This window comes from Phasianus colchicus, chromosome 35 (genome assembly GCF_987193195.1).
Source record: "Phasianus colchicus chromosome 35, bPhaCol1.hap1.1, whole genome shotgun sequence".
In the NCBI taxonomy this organism is placed as follows: Eukaryota; Metazoa; Chordata; class Aves; order Galliformes; family Phasianidae; genus Phasianus; species Phasianus colchicus.
The window spans coordinates 1,912,562-1,935,190 of NC_143470.1; the positions used below are offsets into that span (position 1 = coordinate 1,912,562).

General features: G+C 61.8%; 2 protein-coding genes and 1 long non-coding RNA gene across 3 annotated transcripts in view; 1 reads left to right on the forward strand and 2 right to left on the reverse strand.

The window, feature by feature from the left end:
• The window catches only part of EHMT2 (euchromatic histone lysine methyltransferase 2), a 66,443-nt gene extending 63,504 nt beyond the window's left edge, over positions 1–2,939 (reverse strand). Inside the window, exons 1-3 of the mRNA XM_090129280.1 lie at positions 2,875–2,939; positions 1,786–1,858; positions 239–327 (exon numbers count right to left, since the gene is read on the reverse strand). Of these exons, the coding sequence (XP_089985406.1) occupies positions 239–327; positions 1,786–1,858; positions 2,875–2,898 (186 nt within the window). The 5' untranslated portion in view covers positions 2,899–2,939. The remainder of the gene's footprint in view (positions 1–238; positions 328–1,785; positions 1,859–2,874) is intronic.
• A 266-nt stretch (positions 2,940–3,205) lies between these two features.
• LOC149913751 (uncharacterized) lies at positions 3,206–8,280 on the reverse strand. Its single transcript, XR_016461055.1, has 4 exons — positions 7,544–8,280; positions 7,246–7,291; positions 6,891–7,102; positions 3,206–3,257 (listed from the first exon to the last, which is right to left on the reverse strand). It is a non-coding gene; the product is annotated as an uncharacterized LOC149913751 (long non-coding RNA).
• LSM2 (LSM2 homolog, U6 small nuclear RNA and mRNA degradation associated) lies at positions 8,180–21,173 on the forward strand. Its single transcript, XM_090129281.1, has 5 exons — positions 8,180–8,239; positions 10,124–10,191; positions 12,740–12,770; positions 17,219–17,278; positions 21,007–21,173. Exons 1-5 carry the CDS (start codon positions 8,237–8,239, stop codon positions 21,130–21,132), a joined length of 288 nt encoding a protein of 95 aa, XP_089985407.1. The 5' UTR covers positions 8,180–8,236; the 3' UTR covers positions 21,133–21,173.
• The last annotated feature ends 1,456 nt before the right edge of the window (positions 21,174–22,629 follow it).

The following is a 22,629-nucleotide window of genomic DNA, read 5'->3' on the forward strand; positions in this document are numbered from 1 at the left end:
GGGGCAAAGAGGCACAATGATGAATATAGGATCATTTGGGGGGGGGCTTGGGGGGAATAAATATTCGTGGGGGGGTCATAATGTCATGGGGGGGGGCACATGGGGTTAATAGATGGATGGGATCAAATTGGGGGGGGGGCAAAGAGCCACAATATAGGATTATTTGGGGGGGGGGGGAAGGTGAGGGTTATGGGGGGGGGTCTTAGGGGGGGGGGGGTTAATTTGGGGGGGGGGTCACCTCGGTGGTGGCACGGGGGCTCCCCCCCCTCTGCATCCTCTTGTGCAGCCCCTCGGGGCTGTAGTCCAGTTTGGGGCGCTTGGGGGGGTCTGGGGGGGGGGGGGGGAAGTAAAAAAAACATTTGAGGGGGGGGGTCTCAATATGAAGCTTTTGTGGATTCAGGTCAAAGAGACCCCAACCCCCCCCCCACCCCCCCCCCCTTGGACCCCCAATTCCAACCCATGGGACCCCAAGACCCCCCCAACCCCATGCAGACCCCCCCCAGGACCCCCAGTTCCCACCCATGGGACCCCTGGACCCCCCCCCCAAATCCCATCAGATCCCCCCCCCCCCTCCCCACCAGAAACCCCAATTCCCACCCATGGGACCCCAGGACCCCCCCAGGGTCCCCAATTCCCACCCATGGGACCCCAGGACCCCCCCCCCCAAATCCCATCAGGACCCCCCCCAGGACCCCCAATTTCCACCCACGGGACCCCAGGACCCCCCCCCAAATCCTATCAGATTCCCCCCCACCAGAACCCCCAGTTCCCACCCATGGGACCCCAGGACCCCCCCCAGCCCCATGCAGACCCCCCCCAGGACCCCCAGTTCCCACCCATGGGACCCCAGGACCCCCCCCCCAAATCCTATCAGATCCCCCCCCCCACCAGAAACCCCAATTCCCACCCATGGGACCCCAGGACCCCCCCCCAAATCCTATCAGATTCCCCCCCCCCCACCAGAAACCCCAATTCCCACCCATGGGACCGCAAGACCCCCCCAACCCCATGCAGACCCCCCCCCACGACCCCCAATTCCCACCTATGGGACCCCCCCCCCCAAACCAATGCCCCCCCCCCCCAAACTCCCCCCCACCTCCCAGGTCCTTCCCCCCCCCCAAACCAATGCCCCCCCCCCCCCACCAAAACCTCTCCCCCCCCCCCAAACTCCCCCCCCCACCTCCCAGCTCCCCCCCCCAAAACCAATGCCCCCCCCCCCCCACCAAAACCTCCCCCCCCCAAACTCCCCCCCTCCCCCCTGCTCCCCCCCCCCAAACCAATGCCCCCCCCCCCACCAAAACCTCCCCCACCCCCCAAATTCCCCCCCACCTCCCAGGTCCCCCCCCCCAAAACCTCCCCCCCCCCCCCAGGTTCCCCCCCCCACCCAAACCAATGCCCCCCCCCACATATAGCCCCCCCCCAAACCAATGCCCCCCCCCCCCAAACTCCCCCCCACCTCCCAGGTCCCCCCCCCCAAAACCTCCCCCCCCTAAACTCCCCCCCCCACCTCCCAGGTGTCCCCCCCCCCCCAAAACCTCCCCCCCCCCAGGTTCCCCCCCCCACCCAAACCAATGCCCCCCCCCACTAAAACCTCCCCCCCCCCAAACTCCCCCCCACATCCCAGCTCCCCCCACCCCCCCATCCCCCAATCCCCCCCCATACAACTCCTAAACCCCCCCCCCACTTTCCCCAGAACCTCCCCCCCAATTAATTCATTCCCCCAACCCCCCCAATTAATTAATTAGCCCCCCCCCCCAATTAATTAATTAACCCCCCCCCCCTCACCCGGCTCCTCGATGCTCCTCAGCTCATCCGACACCCTGAAGTGCAGCATCTCCGACACCCTTTTTTCAGGCACCTTTTCCATGGGTTTTTTTTTTTGGGGGGGGGCATAAAATCACTTAGGTGGGGAGGGGTCCCCCCAAACGTACCCCCCCCAACCCCCCTGGGACCCCACATTCCCACCTTGGGACCCCAGGACCCCCCCCCAGGACCGCAAATTCCCACCCATGGGACCTCAAGACCCCCCCCAGGACCCCCAATTCCCACCCTGGGACCCCAGGACCCCCCCAGGACCCCAAATTCCCACCCATGGGACCCCCAAGACCCCCCCCAACCCCATGCAGACCCCCCCCAGGACACCCAATTGCCACCCATGGGACCCCTGGACCCCCCCAGGACCCCCAATTCCCACCCATGGGACCTCAAGACCCCCCCCAACCCCATGCAGACCCCCCCCTAGGACCCCCAATTGGCACCCATGGGACCCCTGGACCCCCCCAGGACCCCCAATTCCCGCCCATGGGACCTCAAGACCCCCCCAGGACCCCAAATTCCCACCTATGAGACCCCAGGACCCCCCCCTCAGGACCCCAAATTCCCACCCTGGGACCCCAAGACCCCCCCCCAGGACCCCCAATTCCCACCCATGGGACCTCAAGACCCCCCCAGGACCCCAAATTCCCACCCATGGGACTCCAAGACCCCCCCAGGACCCCCAATTTCCACCCATAGGACCCCTGGACACCCCCAGGACCCCAAATTCCCACCCATGAGACCCCAGAACCCCCCCCCAGGACCCCAAATTCCCACCCATGGGACCCCAAGACCCCCCCAGGATCCCCAATTCCCACCCATGGGACCCCAAGACCCCCCCCAACCCCATGCAGACCCCCCCCTAGGACCCCCAATTGGCACCCATGGGACCCCAAGACCCCCCCAGGACCCCCAATTCCCACCCATAGGACCCCTGGACCCCCCCAGGACCCCAAATTCCCACCCATGGGACCCCAAATTCCCACCTATGGGACCTCAAGACCCCCCCCCCCCCCAAATCCTATCAGGACCCCCCCCCCCCCCCCAAAATTTCCTCACCTGCCCATTGCTGGGTTTGGCCATAGTCTTCCGAGCACGGTGAACTTTAGGGTGGGGGGGGGGGGGCTCCTGGGATGGGGGGGGAGGGGGGGGCGGTGGGGGGGGAGGAGGAAGAAGAGGAGGAGGAGGAGGAGGAGGAGGAGGAGGGGGTGGGGGAGGGGGGGTCTGTTCGTGGAGTTGTGGGGGGGGGGGGGATGTAGAGGGTGGGGGGGGTCTTCCTCCACCCGTCCCCCCCCCCCCACCAGGAAGGGTAAGGAGACGTAAAGCCAAACTTTGTCCTGGGGGGGATTTGCCTGCGCCTGTTAAAGACATTTTGGCACGGCTGGGGGGGGGCACGGGGGGGAGGACGGCGGGGGGGGGTGGCAGCGTCTTGGTGGCGTGGCCTGAAGTTGGAAAAAAGGGGGGGGGAGATAAGGGGGGGGTGGGGGGGAAGAATAAAGGGGGGGAAGATGGGGGGGGAGATGATGGGGGGAGATGGGGGGGAAATGATGGGGGGGGAGATGTGGGGGGGAATGAGGGGGGGAGATGAGGGGGGGGAAGATGGGGGGGGAAGGGAAGATGGGGGGGGAGATAAAGGGGGGAAAATGGGGGGGGGAGATGATGGGGGGGAGATAAAGGGGGGAAAATGGGGGGGGAGATGATGGGGGGGAGATAAAGGGGGGAAGATGGGGGGGAAGATGGGGGGGAAGATGGGGGGGGAAGATGGGGGGGGAGGTAAAAGGGGGAAGATGGGGGGAAGATGGGGGGGGGGATAAAGGGGGGAAGATGGGGGGGGAGGTAAAAGGGGGAAGATGGGGGGAAGATGGGGGGGGGGATAAAGGGGGGAAAGATGGGGGGGGGAAATGAGGGGGGGGAAATGAGGGGGGGGAAATGAGGGGGGGGAAGATTGGGGCGAAAGATGAGGGAGGAAATGATGGGGGGGGAGATGATGGGGGGAGATGGGGGGGGAGAAGGAGGGGGAGATGGGGGGGGGAGATGGGGGGGGAGATGAGGGGGGGGGAGATGATGGGGGGGGAGATGGGGGTGGGAGATGGGGGGGGAGGTAAAAGGGGGAAGATGGGGGGAAGATGAGGGGGGGAATGAGGGGGGGGAAGATGGGGGGGAGATGGGGGGGAGGATGGGGGGGAAGGGAAGATGGGGGGGGAGATGGGGGGGGAGATGAGCGGGAGATGGAGGGGGAAGATGGGGGGGAGATAAAGGGGGGAAAATGGGGGGGGGAAGATGGGGGGGGGAAGATGGGGGGGAAGATGGGGGGGAAGATGGGGGGGGGAGATGGGGGGGAAGATGGGGGGGGGAGATGGGGGGGAAGATGGGGGGGGGAAGATGGGGGGGAAGATGGGGGGGGGGAAGATGGGGGGGGAAGATGGGGGGGGAAGATGGGGGGAGGAAGATGGGGGGGGAAGATGGGGGGGGAGGTAAAAGGGAGAAGATGGAGGGAAGATGAGGGGGGGGAATGAGAGGGGGGAAGATGGGGGGGGGAGATGGGGGGGGGAGATGGGGGGGGAGATGGGGGGGGGAGATGGGGGGGGAAGATGGGGGGGAAGATGGGGGGGGAAGATGGGGGGGGAAGATGGGGGGGGAAGATGGGGGGGGGAAGATGGGGGGGGAGGTAAAAGGGAGAAGATGGAGGGAAGATGAGGGGGGGGAATGAGAGGGGGGAAGATGGGGGGGGAAGATGTGGGGGGAGATGATGGGGGGGAAGATGGGGGTGGGAGATGGGGGGGGAGATGATGGGGGGGGAGATGGGGGGAGAATGGGGGGGGGAAGATGGGGGGGGAGATGGGGGGGAAATGAGGGGGGGGAGATGATGGGGGGGGAGATGATGGGGGGGGAGATGATGGGGGGAGAATGGGGGGGGAGAATGGGGGGGGAGAATGGGGGGGGAGAATGGGGGGGGAGATGAGGGGGGGGAGATGAGGGGGGAGGTAAAAGGGGGGAGATGGGGGGAGATGGGGGGGGGAATGAGGGGGGGGGAAGATGGGGGGGGAAGATGGGGGGGGAACATGGGGGGGGAACATGGGGGGGAGGTAAAAGGGGGAAGATGGGGGGGAAGATGGGGGGGAAGATGGGGGGGAAGATGGGGGGAGAGGTAAAAGGGGGGGAAGATGTGGGGGGGGAAAATGGGGGGGGGGGTTAGAAGGGGGGGAGATGAGGGGGAGATGAGGAGGAGAGATGGGAAGAGACGATGGGGGGGAGATGGGGGGGGAAATAAAAAAGGGGGGGAGATAAAAAAGGGGGGGGTATCAGTGACCCCCAAATGGGTCCAGTTTCCTCCCCCCCCCACCCAAATCAACCGCAAGACCCCCAACTGCTCCCCTATTTCCCCCCAAATTACCCCCCCTAACCCAAGACCCCATAAGACCCCCCCCCCCCACAAGACCCATCAGCAGGACCCCCCACAAGACCCCTTTAGGACCCCCCCAAGACCCCACAGTCCCCCCAAAGACCCCCCCGGACCCCCGCCCAGACCCCATAAGACCCCCCCCCCACAAGACCCATCATCAGGACCCCTTTACGACCCCAAGACCCCATAAGACCCCCCCCAAGACCCATTATCAGGACCCCCCCAGACCCCTTTAGGACCCTCCCAAGACCTCATAGTCCCCAAAAGACCCCTTAGGAACCCCCCGGACCCCTTTAGGACCCCCCCCAGACCCCATAAGACCCCCCCTCCCCCCAAGACCCATCATCAGGACCCCCAGGACCCCTTTAGGACCCCCCCAAGACCCCATAGCCCCCCAAAGACCCCCCCGGACCCCTGCCCAGACCCCATAAGACCCCCCCCCCTCCAAGACCCATCATCAGGACCCCTTTACGACCCCCCCAAGACCCCATAAGACCCCCCCCAAGACTCCTTTAAGACCCCCCCCTCTCCCCAAGACCTATCATCAGGACCCCCTCCCCTTTAGGACCCTCCCAAGACCCCATAGCCCCCCCAAAGACCCCCCTGGACCCCCGCCCAGACCCCATAAGACCCCCCCCCCACAAGACCCATCATCAGGACCCCCGGACCCCTTTAGGACCCCCCCCCAAGACCCCATAGTCCCCCCCAAAGACCCCATAAGACCCCCCCAGAACCCCTTTAAGACCCCCCCCTCTCCCCAAAACCCATCATCAGGACCCCCCGGACCCCTTTAGGACCCCCCAAAGACCCCACAGTCCCCCTAATGACCCCCCCAGACCCCCACCCAGACCCCATAAGACCCCCCCAACAAGACCCATCATCAGGACCCCTTTACGACCCCCCCAAGACCCCATAAGACCCCCCCCAGATCCCATAAGATCCATCATCAGGACCCCCAGGACCCCTTCAGGACACCCCCAAGACCCCATAAACCCCCCCCCAGACCCCTTTTAAGACCCCCCAAGACCCCTTTACGACCCCCCCTCCTTCCCCAGACTCCATAGGACCCCCAGGAACCCCCCCCCCCCCAAATCCCCCTCCCCCTCCAGACCCCATAAGACCCCCCCGGACCCCTTTAAGACCTCCCCCCCCCCCCCCCAAGACCCATCATCAGGACCCCCAGGACCCCTTTAGGACCCCCCCAAGACCCCATAAGACCCCCCCCAGATCCCATAAGACCCATCATCAGGACGCCCAGGACCCCTTTAGGACCCCCCCAAGACCCCATAGCCCCCCCAAAGACCCCCTCGGACCCCCTCCAGACCCCATAAGACCCCCCCCCACAAGACCCATCATCAGGACCCCTTTACGACCTCCCCAAAACCCCCCCCCTAAGACCCCTTTACGACCCCCCCAGACCCCATAAGACCCCCCCCAAGACCCCTTTAGGACCCCCCCAGACCCATAAGACCCCCCCTAAGACCCCTTTACGACCCCCCCAAACCCCATAAGACCCCCCCCAAGACCCCTTTACGACCCCCCCAAACCCCATAAGACCCCCCCCAAGACCCCTTTACGACCCCCCCAGACCCCATAAGACCCCCCCCAAGACCCCTTTACGACCCCCCCAGACCCCATAAGACCCCCCCCCCCCAAAACGCCCCCTCCTCACCTGTCAGCCCTTTAGGACTGGAGCCAGCCGTCGTTGGGGGGGGTCCCAGCAGCCCCTCCCCTTCTCCTCCCCCCCCCCCATCATCACGGTTTCCTCTCCCCCCTCCGGGGGTCCGCACCCCCCGGGTAGAGGATGAGGGGGGAGGAGGCAAAGGGGGGGGCTTGGGGGAGGGGCTTCGTTGCCGGAAGGGGCGGGGCTTCGGGGGGCGTGGCCTATAGGAAGGGGGGAAATACAAAAAAAAACACACGATAGCGGGGGGGGGGGGAGGAATGAAATGGGGGGGGGGGGATTAGGGGGAAATAAAGTGTGGGGGGGGGCGATTATGGGGAAATAAAGGGAGGGGGGGGGCACTCACCGGGGTCTCCGGGTTCTGCCATGAGGGCCGAGGCCACGGTGGGGTCCTGGGGTTGGGGGGGGGGGGGCAAATAAACGGTGGGGGGGGTGGGGAGGGGGGGGGTAAATAAAAGGGGGTGAGGAGGGGGCCGCAGGCTTCAATGGGGGCCGTAGGCCTCAATGTTGGGGGGGGGTCTTAATGTGGGGGGGGGCTAACCCCGGGTTTAGGGGGGGGTTTCATTTCCCCCCCCCCATCTCAAAAAGGGGATCGGGACCCCCACAAATCCGCCACCCCTCCCCCCCCCCCCTCCTCCTCACACCTCGCCGCCCGCCGCCGCCGCTGCCGCCTCCATCGCTTCGGGAGGGGAGAGAGGAGCGCGCGGTGTGACGTCACTACTGTGCGACGGGTGTTTGGTGAGGGGGGTGGGGTTTGAACCGGAAGCGGGTGGGGTTTGAACCGGAAGCGGGTGGGTTGGGAGGGATAGCGGGTGCGGTTTGGAGAGGGAGGGGTTGGGGTACGGGCGGAAGGGGAGGAGTTATAGGCGGAAGTGGATGGGTTAAGGGCGGAAGTGGGTAGAATTAAGGGCGGAAATGGGTGGGTTAAGAGCGGAAGTGGGTCGAATTAAGGGCGGAAGTGGATGGGTTGTGAGGGATAGCTGGTGTGGGTTAATTGGGTTATGGGCGGAAGGGGAAGGGTTATAACCGGAAGTGGGTTGAATTAAGGGCGGAAGTGGGTGAGTTGAGAAGGGATACGGTGTGGTTTGGAGCGGGAGGGTTTGGGTTATGGGCGGAAGGGGAGGGGTTATAACCGGAAGTGCGTCGAACTAAGGGCGGAAGTGGGTCGGATTAAGGGCGGGAGTAAGTGGGGTTAAGGGCGGGAGTGGGTGGGGTTAAGGGCGGAAGTGCGTGAGGTTACGGGCGGAAGTGCGTGAGGTTACGGGCGGAAGTGGGTGGTTTTGAGGGCGGAAGGGGCGGGGCTTAGCGCAGCGCGCGGAACAGCAGAAGCCGCAGCAATGGTGGGCGGTGGGAATTGGGGCGAATTCGGGCAATTTTGGGCAAATTGGGGGCGGAGGGCGAGAGGGAGGGGGGGTATTTGAGTGGGGATGGGGGAAAATGGTGGGAAATGGCCGGGTTTGGGGGGGAGGGGGGGAGAAATGGGAGAAAAAGGTTGAAATGGGGAAAATTGGGGAGAATTTGGGGGATTTGGGGGAAATTGGGAGAATGTGGGGATTTGGGGGGGAATTTGGGGGGGAAATGGGGGAAAATTGGGAGATGTGGGTGGAAAATTAGGGGAAAATTGGGGATTTGGGGGAAAATTGGGGGGAAGAGGGGGAATATGGGGCGAAATTTGGGGACAAAATGGAGGAAAATTGGGGGATTTGGGGGGAAATTGGGGGAAAATAGGGGATTTGGGGGAAAATTGGGGGGAAGAGGGGGAATTTGGGGCAAAACTGGGGGATTTGTGGGGGAATTTGGGGGCAAAATGGGGGAAAATTGGGGGATTTGGGTGGAAAATTAGGAGAAAATTGGGGATTTGGGGGAAAATTGGGGGAAGAGGGGGAATATGGGGCAAAATTCGGGGATTTGGGGTGGAATTTGGGGGGGAAATTGGGGAAAATTGGGGGATTTCGGGGGAAATTAGGGAAAAATTGGGGATTTGGGGGAAAATTGGGGGAAGAGGGGGAATTTGGGGCGAAATTGGGGGATTTGGGGTGGAATTTGGGGGCAAAATGGAGGAAAATTGGGGGATTTGGGTGGAAAATTAGGAGAAAATTGGGGATTTGGGGGAAAATTGGGGAATATTTGGGGGAAAGGGTGAAGATTTGGGGAAAAAATTGGGAGAAATTGGGGGGGAAATGGGGGATTTGGGGGGGAAATTGGGAAAATGGGGGGATTTGGGGTGAAATTTGGGGGAAATTGAGGGAAAAATGAGGGGAAAATGGGGAATATGAGAATAATTCAGGGAGAATGGGGGAATTTTGGAGAAAATTGGGAGAAAAGTGGGGGATTTGGTGAAAATTGGGGGAAAATTGGGGAATTGGGGGGAAAATGGGGGAATTTGGGGCAAAAATTGGGGTAATTTGGGGAAAAATTGGGGGATTTGGGGGAAATTGGGGGGATTTGGGGGAAAATTGGAGGAGATTGGGGGAAAATTGGTGGATTAGGGGGAAAATTTGGGGGAATAATTGGGGAATTTGGGCAAAATTTGGGGGAAAATGGGGGAAAATGGGGGGATTTGGGGGAAAATGGGGGAAAATTGGGGGATTTCGGGGAAATTTGGGGGAAAAAATTGGGGGATTTGGGCAAAATTTGGGGGATTGGGGAAAATCGGGGGAAAATGGGGGGATTTGAGGGAAAATGGGGGAAAAGAACGGGGGAACTTGGGGGAAAATTGGGGGATTGGGGGGAAAAATTGGGGGAAATTGGGGGAAAATGGGGGATTTTGGGGGAAAATGAGGGGATTTGGGGCAAAAATTGGGGGATTTGGGGGAAAACTGGGGGGAAATTGGGGGGATTTCGGGGAGAATGGGGGGAAAAAATTGGGGGATTTGGGCAAAATTTGGGGGAAAATGGGGAAATTTGGGGGAACATTGGGGGATTTGGGGGAAATTTGGGGGAAAATGGGTGAATTTGGTGAAAAACAGCAGCAGAAAATGGGGGGTGGAATAGAGGGGGGGGGAATGGGAGAAAATTGGGGGGGGGGGGGGGCGATGAAATGGGGTGGGGGGGGGGGCAGCAAGGAGGGGGGGGGGGTTGGGGAGACAATTAACACCCCAGAGCCCCCCCCTGTTCTCCCCCTCTCATTAATCCCCCCCTGCCGTTATCCCCCCCCCCTCATTAATCACCCCCCCCCCCCCCATTAATTACCCCCCCCCTCATTAATTACTCCCCCCCCCCAGCTGTTCTATTCATTCTTCAAGTCATTGGTGGGCAAAGACGTGGTGGTGGAGCTGAAGAACGACCTCAGGTGGGGGGCAATACGACCCCCCCCCCCCCCCCAAAAAAAAGACCCCCCCCCAAAAAATGACCCCCCCCAAACACCCCCCCAAAAAAAAAAACGACCCCCCCCAAAAAAACGACGCCCCCCCAACATCAAAGTGGGACGACCACAAAAAACGGGGTCCGTCCCCCCCCCCCAAATGCACCCCCCCCAAAAATGGGGACCCGTCCCCCCCCCAAAAAAAAATAAAATTGGAGACCCCCCCCCAAAATGTGACCCCCCCCCAAAAAAAAATGGGACGACCCCCCCCGAAAACGAGACCCCACCCCTCGCAATGTTGCCCCCCACCCAAAAATGGGACCCCCCCCCAAAAAAATGAGACCCCCCCCAAAAAAACGCCCCCCCCCCCCCCAAAATGGGATCAGCTCCAAAATGGAACAACCAAAAAAATGGAACCCCCCCCCCCCCCCCCAATGATAAATCCCCCCCCCCCTCTAATTATTGGACCCCCCCTCCCCATTATTTGAACCCCCCCCCATTATTGGACCCCCCCCAATTCATGACCTTCTGTTGCCCCCCCCCATTATTGGAACCCCCCCCCGATTATTGGACCCCCCCCCCCTTCATGACCCTCTATTGTCCCCCCCCCCATTATTGGAACCCCCCCAATTATTGGACCCCTTCCCCAATTGTTGCCCCCCCCTCCACTATTGGACCCCCCCCAATTATTGGACCCCCCCCCCCCCAATTCATGACCTTCTGTTGCCCCCCCCCAATTCTTGCTCCCCCCCCCCCATTATTGGACCCCCTCCCCAATTATTGGACCCCCCCCCCCAATTCATGACCTTCTGTTGCCCCCCCCCCCAATTATTGCCCCCCCCCCCCATTATTGGACCCCCTCCCCAATTATTGCCCCCCCCCATTATTGGACCCTGCTCCCCAATTATTGCCCCCCCCCCATTATTGGGCCCCCTTCCCAATTATTGGACCCCCCCCCCCCATTATTGGAACCCCCCCCATTATTGAACCCCCCCCCAATTATTGCCCCCCCCCAATTATTCCCCCCCCCAATGATTCCCCCCCCCATTATTGCACCCCCTCCCCAATTATTGCCCCCCCCCCTCCATTATTGGAGCCCCTCCTCAATTATTGGACCCCTCCCCCCCAATTCATGACCTTCTGTTGCCCCCCCCCCCCAATTATTGCTCCCCCCCCCCCATTATTGGACCCCCTCCCCAATTATTGGACCCCCTCCCCAATTATTGGAACCCCCCCCAATTATTGGACCCCCTCCCCAATTATTGCCCCCCCCCCTCCATTATTGGAGCCCCTCCCCAATTATTGGACCCCACCCCCAATTCATGACCTTCTGTTGCCCCCCCCCCCCAATTATTGCTCCCCCCCCCCATTATTGGACCACCTCCCCAATTATTGGACCCCCCCCCATTATTGCCCCCCCCCCCATTATTGGAGCCCCTCCCCAATTATTGGACCCCCCCCCCCCAATTCATGACCTTCTGTTGCCCCCCCCCCCCAATTATTGCTCCCCCCCCCCATTATTGGACCCCCTCCCCAATTATTGCCCCCCCCCCCATTATTGGAGCCCCTCCCCAATTATTGGACCCACCCCCCCCCAATTCATGACCTTCTGTTGCCCCCCCCCCCCAATTATTGCTCCCCCCCCCCCATTATTGGACCCGCTCCCCAACTAATGGAACCCCCCCCAATTATTGGACCCCCCCCCCCCAATTATTGCCCCCCCCAATTCATGACCTTTTGTTGCCCCCCCCCCCCATTATTGGACCCCCCCCATTATTGCCCCCCCCCATTATTGGAACCCCCCCCCCGATTATTGGACCCCCCCCCCTTCATGACCATCTGTTGCCCCCCCCCCCCCATTATTGGAAACCCCCATTTTTGGACCCCCCCCCTTCATGACCTTTTGTTGCCTCCCCCCCCCCATTATTGGACCCCTTCCCCAATTATTGGACCCCCCCCCATTATTGAACCCCCCCATTATTGGACCCCCCCCATTATTGAACCCCCCCCATTATTGGCTCCCCTCCCCAATTATTGCCCCCCCCCCTCCATTATTGGAGCCCCTCCCCAATTATTGGACCCACCCCCCCCCAATTCATGACCTTTTGTTGCCCCCCCCCCCATTATTGGACCCCCCCCATTATTGCCCCCCCCCCATTATTGGAACCCCCCCCCCATTATTGGACCCCCCCCCCCCCTTTCATGACCCTCTATTGCCCCCCCCCCCCCATTATTGGAACCCCCCCATTTTTGGACCCCCCCCTTCATGACCTTCTGTTGCCCCCCCCCCCATTATTGGACCCCCTCCCCAATTATTGGAACCCCCCCCAATTATTGGACCCCCCCCTTCATGACCTTCTGTTGCCCCCCCCCCATTATTGGAGCCCCCCCCCCAATTATTCCCCCCCCATTATTGGACCCCCTCCCCAATTATTGCCCCCCCCTTCGTAACCTTCTGTTGCCCCCCACCCCATTATTGGACCCCCCAAATAATTGCCCCCCCCCCCCTTCATGATTTTGTTGCCCCCCCCCGCAGCATCTGTGGAACTCTGCACTCTGTAGACCAGGTGAGGGGGGGGGGGGGGTCTTTTTTTTGGGGGGGGGGGGGATTAGGGGTAAATTTGGGGAGGGGGGGTCTGGGGGGGCAATATGGGATGCTTGGGGGACTGGGGGGGGCAATAAGGGGTAATGGGGGGGTAATAATGGCATCTGGGGGGGCAATAGGGGGGTCTGGGGGGGCAATAAAGGCCTGGGGGGGCAATAATGGGGTCTGGGGGGGCAATAAATTGCTCTGGGGGGTAATTGGGGGTCCGGGGGGGGCAATAAGGGGTTTGGGGGGCAATAAGGGGTTTGGGGGGGCAATAAGGGGTAATGGGGGGGCAATAAAGGGGTCTGGGGGGGGCAATACGGGGTTTGGGGGGCAATAAGGGGCCTGGGGGGGGGCAATAAGGGGGTCTGGGGGGGCATTAAGGGGCTCGGGGGGTAATAATGGGGTCTGGGGGGGCAATATGGGGTAATGGGGGGGCAACAAGGGGTCTGGGGGGGCAATAAAGGGCTGGGGGGGGCAATAAGGGGTAATGGGCGGGCAATAATGGGGTCGGGGGGGGCAATAGAGGGGCTCTGGGGGGGCAATAAACGGCTGGGGGGGGTAATAGGGGTTCTGGGGGGGGCAATAAAGGGCTGGTGGGGCAAGAAGGGGGTCTGGGGGGGGCAATAAGGGGTCTGGGGGGGCAATAGAGGGGCTCTGGGGGGGCAATAAACGGCTGGGGGGGGGCAATAAGGGGTAATGGGCGGGCAATAATGGGGTCGGGGGGGGGGCAATAATGGGGTCTGCGGGGGCAATAAGGGGTCTGGGGGGGCAATAGGGGTTCTGGGGGGGCAATAAGGGGTCTGGGGGGGCAACAAGGGGTCTGGGGGGGCAATTGAGGGTCTGGGGGGGGCAATAAGGGGTCCGGGGGGGCAATAAGGGGTAATGGGGGGGCATTAAGGGGCTCGGGGGTAATAATGGGGTCTGGGGGGGCAATATGGGGTAATGGGGGGGCAACAAGGGGTCTGGGGGGGCAATTGAGGGTCTGGGGGGGCAATAAGGGGTCTGGGGGGCAATAAAGGGCTGGGGGGGCAATAAGGATTCTGGGCGGGGCAATAAGGTTTAATGGGGGGGCAATAAAGGGTCCGGGGGAGGGCAATAATGGGGTCTGGGGGGGCAATAAGAGGGTCTGGGGGGGCAATTGAGGGTCTGGGGGGGCCATAAGGGGTCTGGGGGGGGCAATAAGGGGGTCTGGGGGGGCAATAAGGGGCCTGGGGGGGCAACAAGGGGTTTGGGGGGCAATAAAGGGCTGGGGGGGTAATAGGGGTTCGGGGGGGGGGGGCAATATGGGGTCTGGGGGGGCAATAAGGTGGTCTGGGGGGGCAATAAGGGGCTGGGGGGGGTAATAGGGGTTCTGGGGGGGGCAATAAAGGGCTGGTGGGGCAAGAAGGGGGTCTGGGGGGGGCAATAAGGGGTCTGGGGGGGCAATAGAGGGGCTCTGGGGGGGCAAGAAGGGGTCTGGGGGGGGCAATAAGGGTCTGGGGGGGGCAATAATGGGGTCTGCGGGGGGGCAAGAAGGGGTTTGGGGGGCAATAAGGGGCCTGGGGGGGGGCAATAATGGCGTCTTGGGGGGCAATAAGGGGTAATGGGGGGGTAATAATGGTATCTGGGGGGGCAATAAGGGGTCTGGGGGGGGCAATAAATTGCTCTGGGGGGTAACTGGGGGTCCGGGGGAGCAATATGGAGTCTGGGGGGGGCAATAAGGGGGTCTGGGGGGGGCAATAAATTGCTCTGGGGGGTAATTGGGGGTCCGGGGGGGGCAATAATGGGGTCTGGGGGGGCAATAAAGGGGACTGGGGGGGTAATAAGGGGTCCGGGGGGGGCAATAAGGGGGTTTGGGGGGGCAACAAGGGGTCTGGGGGGGCAATAAAGGGCTGGTGGGGCAAGAAGGGGGTCTGGGGGGGGCAATAAGGGGTCTGGGGGGGCAATAGAGGGGCTCTGGGGGGGCAAGAAGGGGTCTGGGGGGGGGTAATAATGGGGTCTGGGGGGGGGCAATAAGGGGTTTGGGGGGCAATAAGGGGCCTGGGGGGGGGGCAATAATGGCGTCTTGGGGGGCAATAAGGGGTAATGGGGGGGTAATAATGGTATCTGGGGGGGCAATAAGGGGTCTGGGGGGGGCAATAAATTGCTCTGGGGGGTAACTGGGGGTCCGGGGGGGCAATATGGGGTCTGGGGGGGGCAATAAGGGGGTCTGGGTGGGCAATAAATTGCTCTGGGGGGTAATTGGGGGTCCGGGGGGGGCAATAATGGGGTCTGGGGGGGCAATAAAGGGGACTGGGGGGGTAATAAGGGGTCCGGGGGGGGCAATAAGGGGGTTTGGGGGGGCAATAAGGGGGTCTGGGGGGGGCAATAAATTGCTCTGGGGGGTAATTGGGGGTCCGGGGGGGGCAATAAGGGGTCTGGGGGGGGCAATAAGGGGCCTGGGGGGGCAACAAGGGGTTTGGGGGGCAATAAAGGGCTGGGGGGGTAATAGGGGTTCCGGGGGGGGGGCAATATGGGGTCTGGGGGGGCAATAATGGGGTCTGGGGGGGCAATAAAGGGCTGGGGGGGGTAATAGGGGTTCTGGGGGGGGCAATAAAGGGCTGGTGGGGCAAGAAGGGGGTCTGGGGGGGGCAATAAGGGGTCTGGGGGGGCAATAAGGGGTAATGGGGGGGCAATAAGGGGGTTTGGGGGGGCAATAAGGGGTCTGGGGGGGGCAATAATGGGGTCTGGGGGGGCAATAAGGGGTCGGGGGGGGCAATAAGGGGTCTGGGGGGGCAATAAGGGGTAATGGGGGGGGCAATAAGAGGGTCTGGGGGGGCAACAAGGGGTCTGGGGGGGCAATAAAGGGCTGGGGGGGCAATAATGGGGTCTGGGGGGGCAATAAGGGGGTCTGGGGGGGCATTAAGGGGCTCGGGGGGTAATAATGGGGTCTGGGGGGGGCAATATGGGGTAATGGGGGGGGCAACAAGGGGTCTGGGGGGGCAATAAGGGGTCTGGGGGGGCAATAAGAGGGTCTGGGGGGGCAATTGAGGGTCTGGGGGGGCCATAAGGGGTCTGGGGGGGGCAATAAGGGGGTCTGGGGGGGCAACAAGGGGTTTGGGGGGGCAATAAAGGGCTGGGGGGGGCAATAAGGGGCCTGGGGGGGCAATAAGGGGTCCGGGGGAGGCAATTGAGGGTCTGGGGGGGTAATAAGGGGTCTGGGGGGGGCAATATGGGGTCTGGGGGGGGCAATAAGGGGTCTGGGGGGGCAATAAAGGGCTGGGGGGGGCAATATGGGGTCTGGGGGGGCAATAAGGGGTCTGGGGGGGTAATATGGGGTCTGGGGGGGCAATAAAGGTCTGGGGGGGCAATTGAGGGTCTGGGGGGGGCAATAAGGGGGCAGGGGGGGCAATAAGTGGTAATGGGGGGGGGCAATAAGAGGGTCTGGGGGGGCAATAAATTGCTCTGGGGGGGGTAATAGGGGGTCTGCGGGGGGGCAATAGGGGCACTGGGGGGGCAATAAGGGGTCTGGGGGGGCAATAAAGGGCTGGGGGGGCAATAAGGATTCTGGGGGGGGCAATAAGGGGTAATGGGGGGGCAATAAAGGGGTCTGGGGGGGCAACAATGGGGTCTGGGGGGGCAATAAGGGCTCTGGTGGTGGCAAAAAGGGGTCTGGGGGGGGCAATAAGGGGGTTTGGGGGGGTAATAGGGGTCCCGGGGGGGGGCAATATGGGGGTCTGAGGGGGCAATATGGGCCCTGGGGGGGCAACAAGGGGTCCGGGGGGGCAATAAGGGGTAATGGGGGGGCAATAAGGGGGTCTGGGGGGGGCAATAAGGGGTCTAGGGGGGCAATAAAGGGCTGGGGGGGGCAATATGAGGTCTGGGGGGGCAATAATGGGGTCTGGGGGGGCAATAAAGGGCTGGGGGGGGTAATAGGGGTTCTGGGGGGGGCAATAAAGGGCTGGTGGGGCAAGAAGGGGGTCTGGGGGGGCAATAAGGGGTCTGGGGGGGCAATAAGGGGGTTTGGGGGGGCAATAAGGGATCTGGGGGGGGCAATAATGGGGTCTGGGGGGGCAATAAGGGGTCTGGGGGGGCAATAAGGGGTAATGGGGGGGGGCAATAAGAGGGTCTGGGGGGGCAACAAGGGGTCTGGGGGGGCAATAAAGGGCTGGGGGGGCAATAGGGTCTGGGGGGGCAATAAGGGGCCTGGGGGGGCAACAAGGGGTCTGGGGGGGCAATAAGGGGCCTGGGGGGGCAACAAGGGGTCTGGGGGGGCAATAAGGGGCCTGGGGGGGCAACAAGGGGTCTGGGGGGGCAATAAGGGGCCTGGGGGGGCAACAAGGGGTCTGGGGGGGCAATTGAGGGTCTGGGGGGGGGCAATAAGGATTTGGGGGGGGGGGGGGGGGGCAATAAGGGGTCTGTGGGGTTACTAGAGGTCAACCTTGGGTGCCCCCCCCCCCCCCGCAGTATTTGAACATCAAACTGACGGACATCAGCGTCACCGACCCCGAGAAATACCCGCATATGGTGAGATTTTCTTTGGGGGGGGTGGCACAATTTTAGGGTGCCCCCCCCTCATTTAGGGTGCCCCCCCCATTTCGGGACCCCCCCCCCCCCCATGGGTAACCCCCCCCCCCATTTTGGGTGACACCCTCCCTTTTTCGGTGCCCCCCCCCATTTGGGTACCCCCCCCATTTTGGGTGACCCCCCCCCTTTTTCGGTGTCCCCCCATTTAGGGTGCCCCCCCCATTTTGGGTGACCCCCCCCATTTAGGGACCCCCCCCATTGTGGGTGGCCCCCCCCCATTGTGGGTGGCCCCCCCCCATTTAGGGTGCCCCCCTCATTTAGGGTGACCCCCCCCATTTTGGGTGACCCCCCCCATTTTAGGTGACCCCCCCCATTTTGGCTGACCCCCCCCATTTTGGGTGCCCCCCCCCCATTTAGGCCCCCCCCCATTGTGGGTGGCCACCCCCATTTTGGGTGGCCCCCCATTTTGGCTGCCCCCCCCTATTTAGGGTGACCCCCCCCCTCACTTTGGGTGCCCCCCCATTTAGGGAACCCCCCCATTTTGGGTGACCCCCCCCATTTCGGATGCCCCCCCCCATGTTGGGTGCCCCCCCATTTTAGGTGCCCCCCCCCCCCATTTTGGGTGACCCCCCCCATTTAGGGTGCCCCCCCCTATTTTGGGTGACTCCCCCCCATTTAGGGTACCCCCCCATTTTGGGTGACCCCCCCCGATTTTGGGTGACCCCCCCCATTTAGGGACCCCCCCCCATTTGGCTGACCCCCCCTCGTATTGGGTGCCCCCCCTCATTTTGGGTGACCCCCCCCATTTTAGGTGACCCCCCTCATTTTGGGTACCCCCCCCCATTTTAGGTGACCCCCCCCATTTTGGGTGCCCCCCCCATTTTGGGTGACCCCCCCCCCTCATTTTAGGACCCCCCCCGATTTTGGGTGACGCCCCCCATTTTGGGTGCCCCCCCCTTTTTTGGTGTCCCCCCATTTAGGGTGACCCCCCCCATTTTGGCTGACCCCCCCATTTAGGGTGCCCCCCCCATTTAGGGTGCCCCCCCCTCATTTTGGGTGCCCCCCCCCATTTTGGCTGACCCCCCCCATTTTGGGTGCCCCCCTCCATTTAGGCCCCCCCCCATTGTGGGTGGCCCCCCCCTCATTTAGGGTGACCCCCCCTCATTTTGGGTGACCCCCCCCTCACTTTGGGTGCCCCCCCATTTAGGGTGCCCCCCCCCATTTTGGGTGACCCCCCCCATTTTGGGTGCCCCCCTCATTTTGGGTGGCCCCCCCCCCCATTTAGGGTGACCCCCCCATTTTGGGTGCCCCCCCCCATTTAGGCCCCCCCCCCATTGTGGGTGCCCCCCCCCATGTTGGGTGCCCCCCCATTTTAGGTGCCCCCCCCCCCCATTTTGGGTGACCCCCCCCATTTAGGGTGCCGCCCCCTATTTTGGGTGACTCCACTCATTTTCAGTGCCCCCCCCCCAATTTTCGATGCCCCCCCGCCCCCATTTAGGGGAACTCCCCCAATTGGGTGCCCCCCCCCGGAATTTTTTTGTGCCCCCCCCACCTCCATATCAGCTCAGAACCACCCCATAGTTGACCCCACTTCCCCCCCCATATCTCAGCCCCCTTATACGTTACCCCCCCCATTTTTGGGTTACCCCCCCATCTGCCCCCCCCCCATTTTTCACGCCACCCCCCGCGCCCCCCCCCCCCCAACTCCCTCCCAAATGACTCCAAAATGCCCCCAAAATGACCCCAAAATGGCCCCAAATGACCCCGAAATGGCCCCAAATGACTCCAAATGACCCCAAATGACCCCAAAATGGCCCCAAATGGCCCCAAATGACCCCGAAATGGCCCCAAATGACCCCAACTGACACCAAAATGACCCCAAATTACCCCAAAATGGCCCCAAATGACCCCAAATAACACCAAAATGGCCCCAAATGACCCCAAAATGCCCCCAAATGACCCCAACTGACACCAAAGTGGCCCCAAATGACCCCAAAAAGATCCCAAATGACCCCAAATGACCCCAAAATGACCCCAAATGACCCCAAAATGGCCCCAAATGACCCCAAATGACCCCAAAACGGCCCCAAAATGGCCCCAAATGACCCCAACTGGCCCCAAATGACCCCAAATGGCCCCAAAAAGATCCCAAATGACCCCAAATAACCCCCAAATGACCACAAAATGGCCCCAAATGACCCCAAAAAGATCTCAGATGACCCCAAATGACCCCAAAAGGACCACATATGACCCCAAATGACCTCAAAATGGCCCCAAATGACCCCAAAAAGATCCCAAATGACCCCAAATGACCCCAGATGACCCCAAAAATATCCCAAATGGCCCCAAATGACCCCAAAATGGCCCCAAATGACCCCAAAAAGATCCCAAATGACCCCAAATGACCCCAAATGACCCCAAAAATATCCCAAATGACCCCAAATGACCCCAAAAGACCCCAAAATGGCCCCAAATGACACCAAATGACCCCAAATAACCCCAAAATGGCCCCAAATGACCCCAACTGACTGCAAAATGGCCCCAAATGACCCCAAATGATCCCAAAGGACCCCAAATGACCCCAAAAAGATCTCAAATGACCCCAAATGACCCCAAAATGTCCTCAAATGACCCCAAATTGACCCCAAATGACCCCAACTGACACCAAAATGGCCCCAAATGACCCCAAATGACCCCAAAATGACCCCAAATGACCCCAAAATGGCCCAAAATGACCCCAAATTACCCCAAATGGCCCCAAAATGGCCCCAAATGACCTTAACTGACCCCAAAATGGCCCCAAGTGACCCCAAATGACCCCAAAAGGACCGCAAATGACCCCAAAATGACCCAAAATGACCCCAAAATGACTCCAAATGGCCCCAAAATGGCCCCAAATGACCACAAATGACCCAAAAATGGCCCCAAATGACCCCAAATGACCCCAAAATGCCCCCAAATGCCCCCAAATGACCCCAAATTTTCCCCAAAATGGCCCCAAATGACCCCTAAATGACCCCAAATGACCCAAAATGGCCCCAAAATGGCCCCAAATGACCCCAAAAAGATCCCAAATGACCCCAAATGACCCCAAATGACCCCAATATGGCCCCAAATTGCCCCCAAATGACACCAAATGACCCCAAATTGCCCCCAAATGACCCCAAAATGGCCCACTTTCCCCCCCCCCATTTTTCAGCTGCCCCCCCCTCGGACCACCCCCATTTTTTTCCGCCCCCCCCCGCGCCCCCCCCACCTCCATATCAGCTCAGAACCACCCCATAGTTGACCCCACTTCCCCCCCCATATCTCAGCCCCCTTATACGTTACCCCCCCCATTTTGGGGTTACCCCCCCCCTGCCCCCCCCCCATTTTTTTCTGCCCCCCCCCGCGCCCCCCCCACCCCCCACCTCCCTCCCAGCCCCCCCCTACCCCCAACCCCCTGCCGACCCCCATTTCCCCCCCCCATATCTCAGCCCCCCCCCACTTTCCCCCCCCCCATTTTTCCCCTGCCCCCCCCTCGGACCCCCCCCATTTTTCAGCTGCCCCCCCCCGCGCCCCCCCCACCTCCATATCAGCTCAGAACCACCCCATAGTTGACCCCACTTCCCCCCCCATATCTCAGCCCCCTTATACGTTACCCCCCCCATTTTTGGGTTACCCCCCCATCTGACCCCCCCTTCATTTTTTCTGCCCCCCCCCGCGCCCCCCCCCCCCCCTCATTTCAGCTGTCTGTGAAGAACTGTTTTATCCGGGGCTCCGTGGTTCGTTACGTGCAGCTGCCAGCAGACGAGGTGGACACGCAGCTGCTGCAGGACGCAGCCCGAAAAGAGGCTCTGACCCAAAAACAGTGACCCCCCCCCGGGAAATTTGGGGGGGGGGGGGCAGGAAAATATGTGGGGGGGGGTCATGAGAATGTAGGGGGTGTGAAAATGTGGGGGGGGGCACGAAAATGTGGAGATGCACAGGGATGGAGGGGGGGAATGGGGCTCAAATGGGGCTGGGGGGGGGGTTTATAAAGAGGTTGTGAGCCCCCCCCCACTGAAAACAGTGACCCCCCCACGCAAATATTGGCGGGGGGGGGCATGAAAGTGTAGGGGGTGCGGAAATGTGGGAGGGGGGGGCATGAAAATGTAGGGGGGGGCAGGAAAATGTGGAGATGCACAGGGATGGAGGGGGGGAATGGGGCTCAAATGGGGCTGGGGGGGGGGTTTATAAAGAGGTTGTGAGCCCCCCCCCACTGAAAACAGTGACCCCCCCCCCGCAAATATGGGGGGTGGGGGGCATGAAAGTGTAGGGGGTGCGAAAATGTGGGGGGGGGGGGCATGAAAATGTGGGGGGGGGGCACGAAAATGTGGAGATGCACAGGGATGGAGGGGGGGAATGGGGCTCAAATGGGGCTGGGGGGGGGTTGTAAAGAGGTTGTGAGCCCCCCACCGGGAAAATATTGGGGGGGGGGGCAGGAAAATATGTGGGGGGGGTCATGAGAATGTAGGGGGTGCGAAAATGTGGGGGGGGGGGCATGAAAATGTTGGGGGGGGGCAGGAAAATGTGGAGATGCAGAGGGATGGAGGGGGGGAATGGGGCTCAAATTGGGGCTGGGGGGGGGGGTTGTAAAGAGGTTGTGACCCCCCCCCCACTGAAAACAGTGACCCCCCCACGCAAATATTGGCGGGGGGGGGCATGAAAGTGTAGGGGGTGCGGAAATGTGGGAGGGGGGGGCATGAAAATGTAGGGGGGGGCAGGAAAATGTGGAGATGCACAGGGATGGAGGGGGGGAATGGGGCTCAAATGGGGCTGGGGGGGGGGTTGTAAAGAGGTTGTGAGCCCCCCCTCGATTTGTGGGGGGGGGGGGGGGCAATAAAGATGTTGTGGGGGGGTGGAGATGTGTGACGGTGTGATTTTGTAATGGGGGGGTTGGGGGGGGGCTGTTGAGGGGGGGGAGGGGAAGGGGGTGGAGGGGGTGGGTAGGAAAATGGGGGGGGGCACACAGGGATGGGGGGGGCACGAAATGGTGGGGGGGGCAAGAAAATGGGGGGCACGAAAACGTGGGGGGGGGACGAAGGGATGGGGGGCGTGAAGTCGTCGGGGGGGGGGGCTCTATGGGTCTCTGTGGGTGTCTGTGGGTCCCTATGGGTCTCTGTGGGTCTCTATGTGTCCCTATGGGTCTCTATGGGTGTCTGTGGGTCTCTGTGGGGTCTCTATGGGTCCCTATGAGTCCCTATGGGGTCTCTATGAGTGTCTATGGGTCCCTGTGGGTCCCTGTGGGTCTCTATTCGTCTCTATGGGACTCTATTGGTCCCTATGGGCCTCCATGGGTCTCCATGGGTCCCTGTGGATCCCTATGGGTC

Excerpts from the sequence above, each read along its gene's own strand:
- LSM2 (XM_090129281.1), top strand. Across the intron at positions 12,771-17,218 it reads CTCTGCACTCTGTAGACCAG|TATTTGAACATCAAACTGAC; the intron begins GTGAGGGGGGGG and ends CCCCCCCCGCAG. Across the intron at positions 17,279-21,006 it reads CCGAGAAATACCCGCATATG|CTGTCTGTGAAGAACTGTTT; the intron begins GTGAGATTTTCT and ends CCCTCATTTCAG.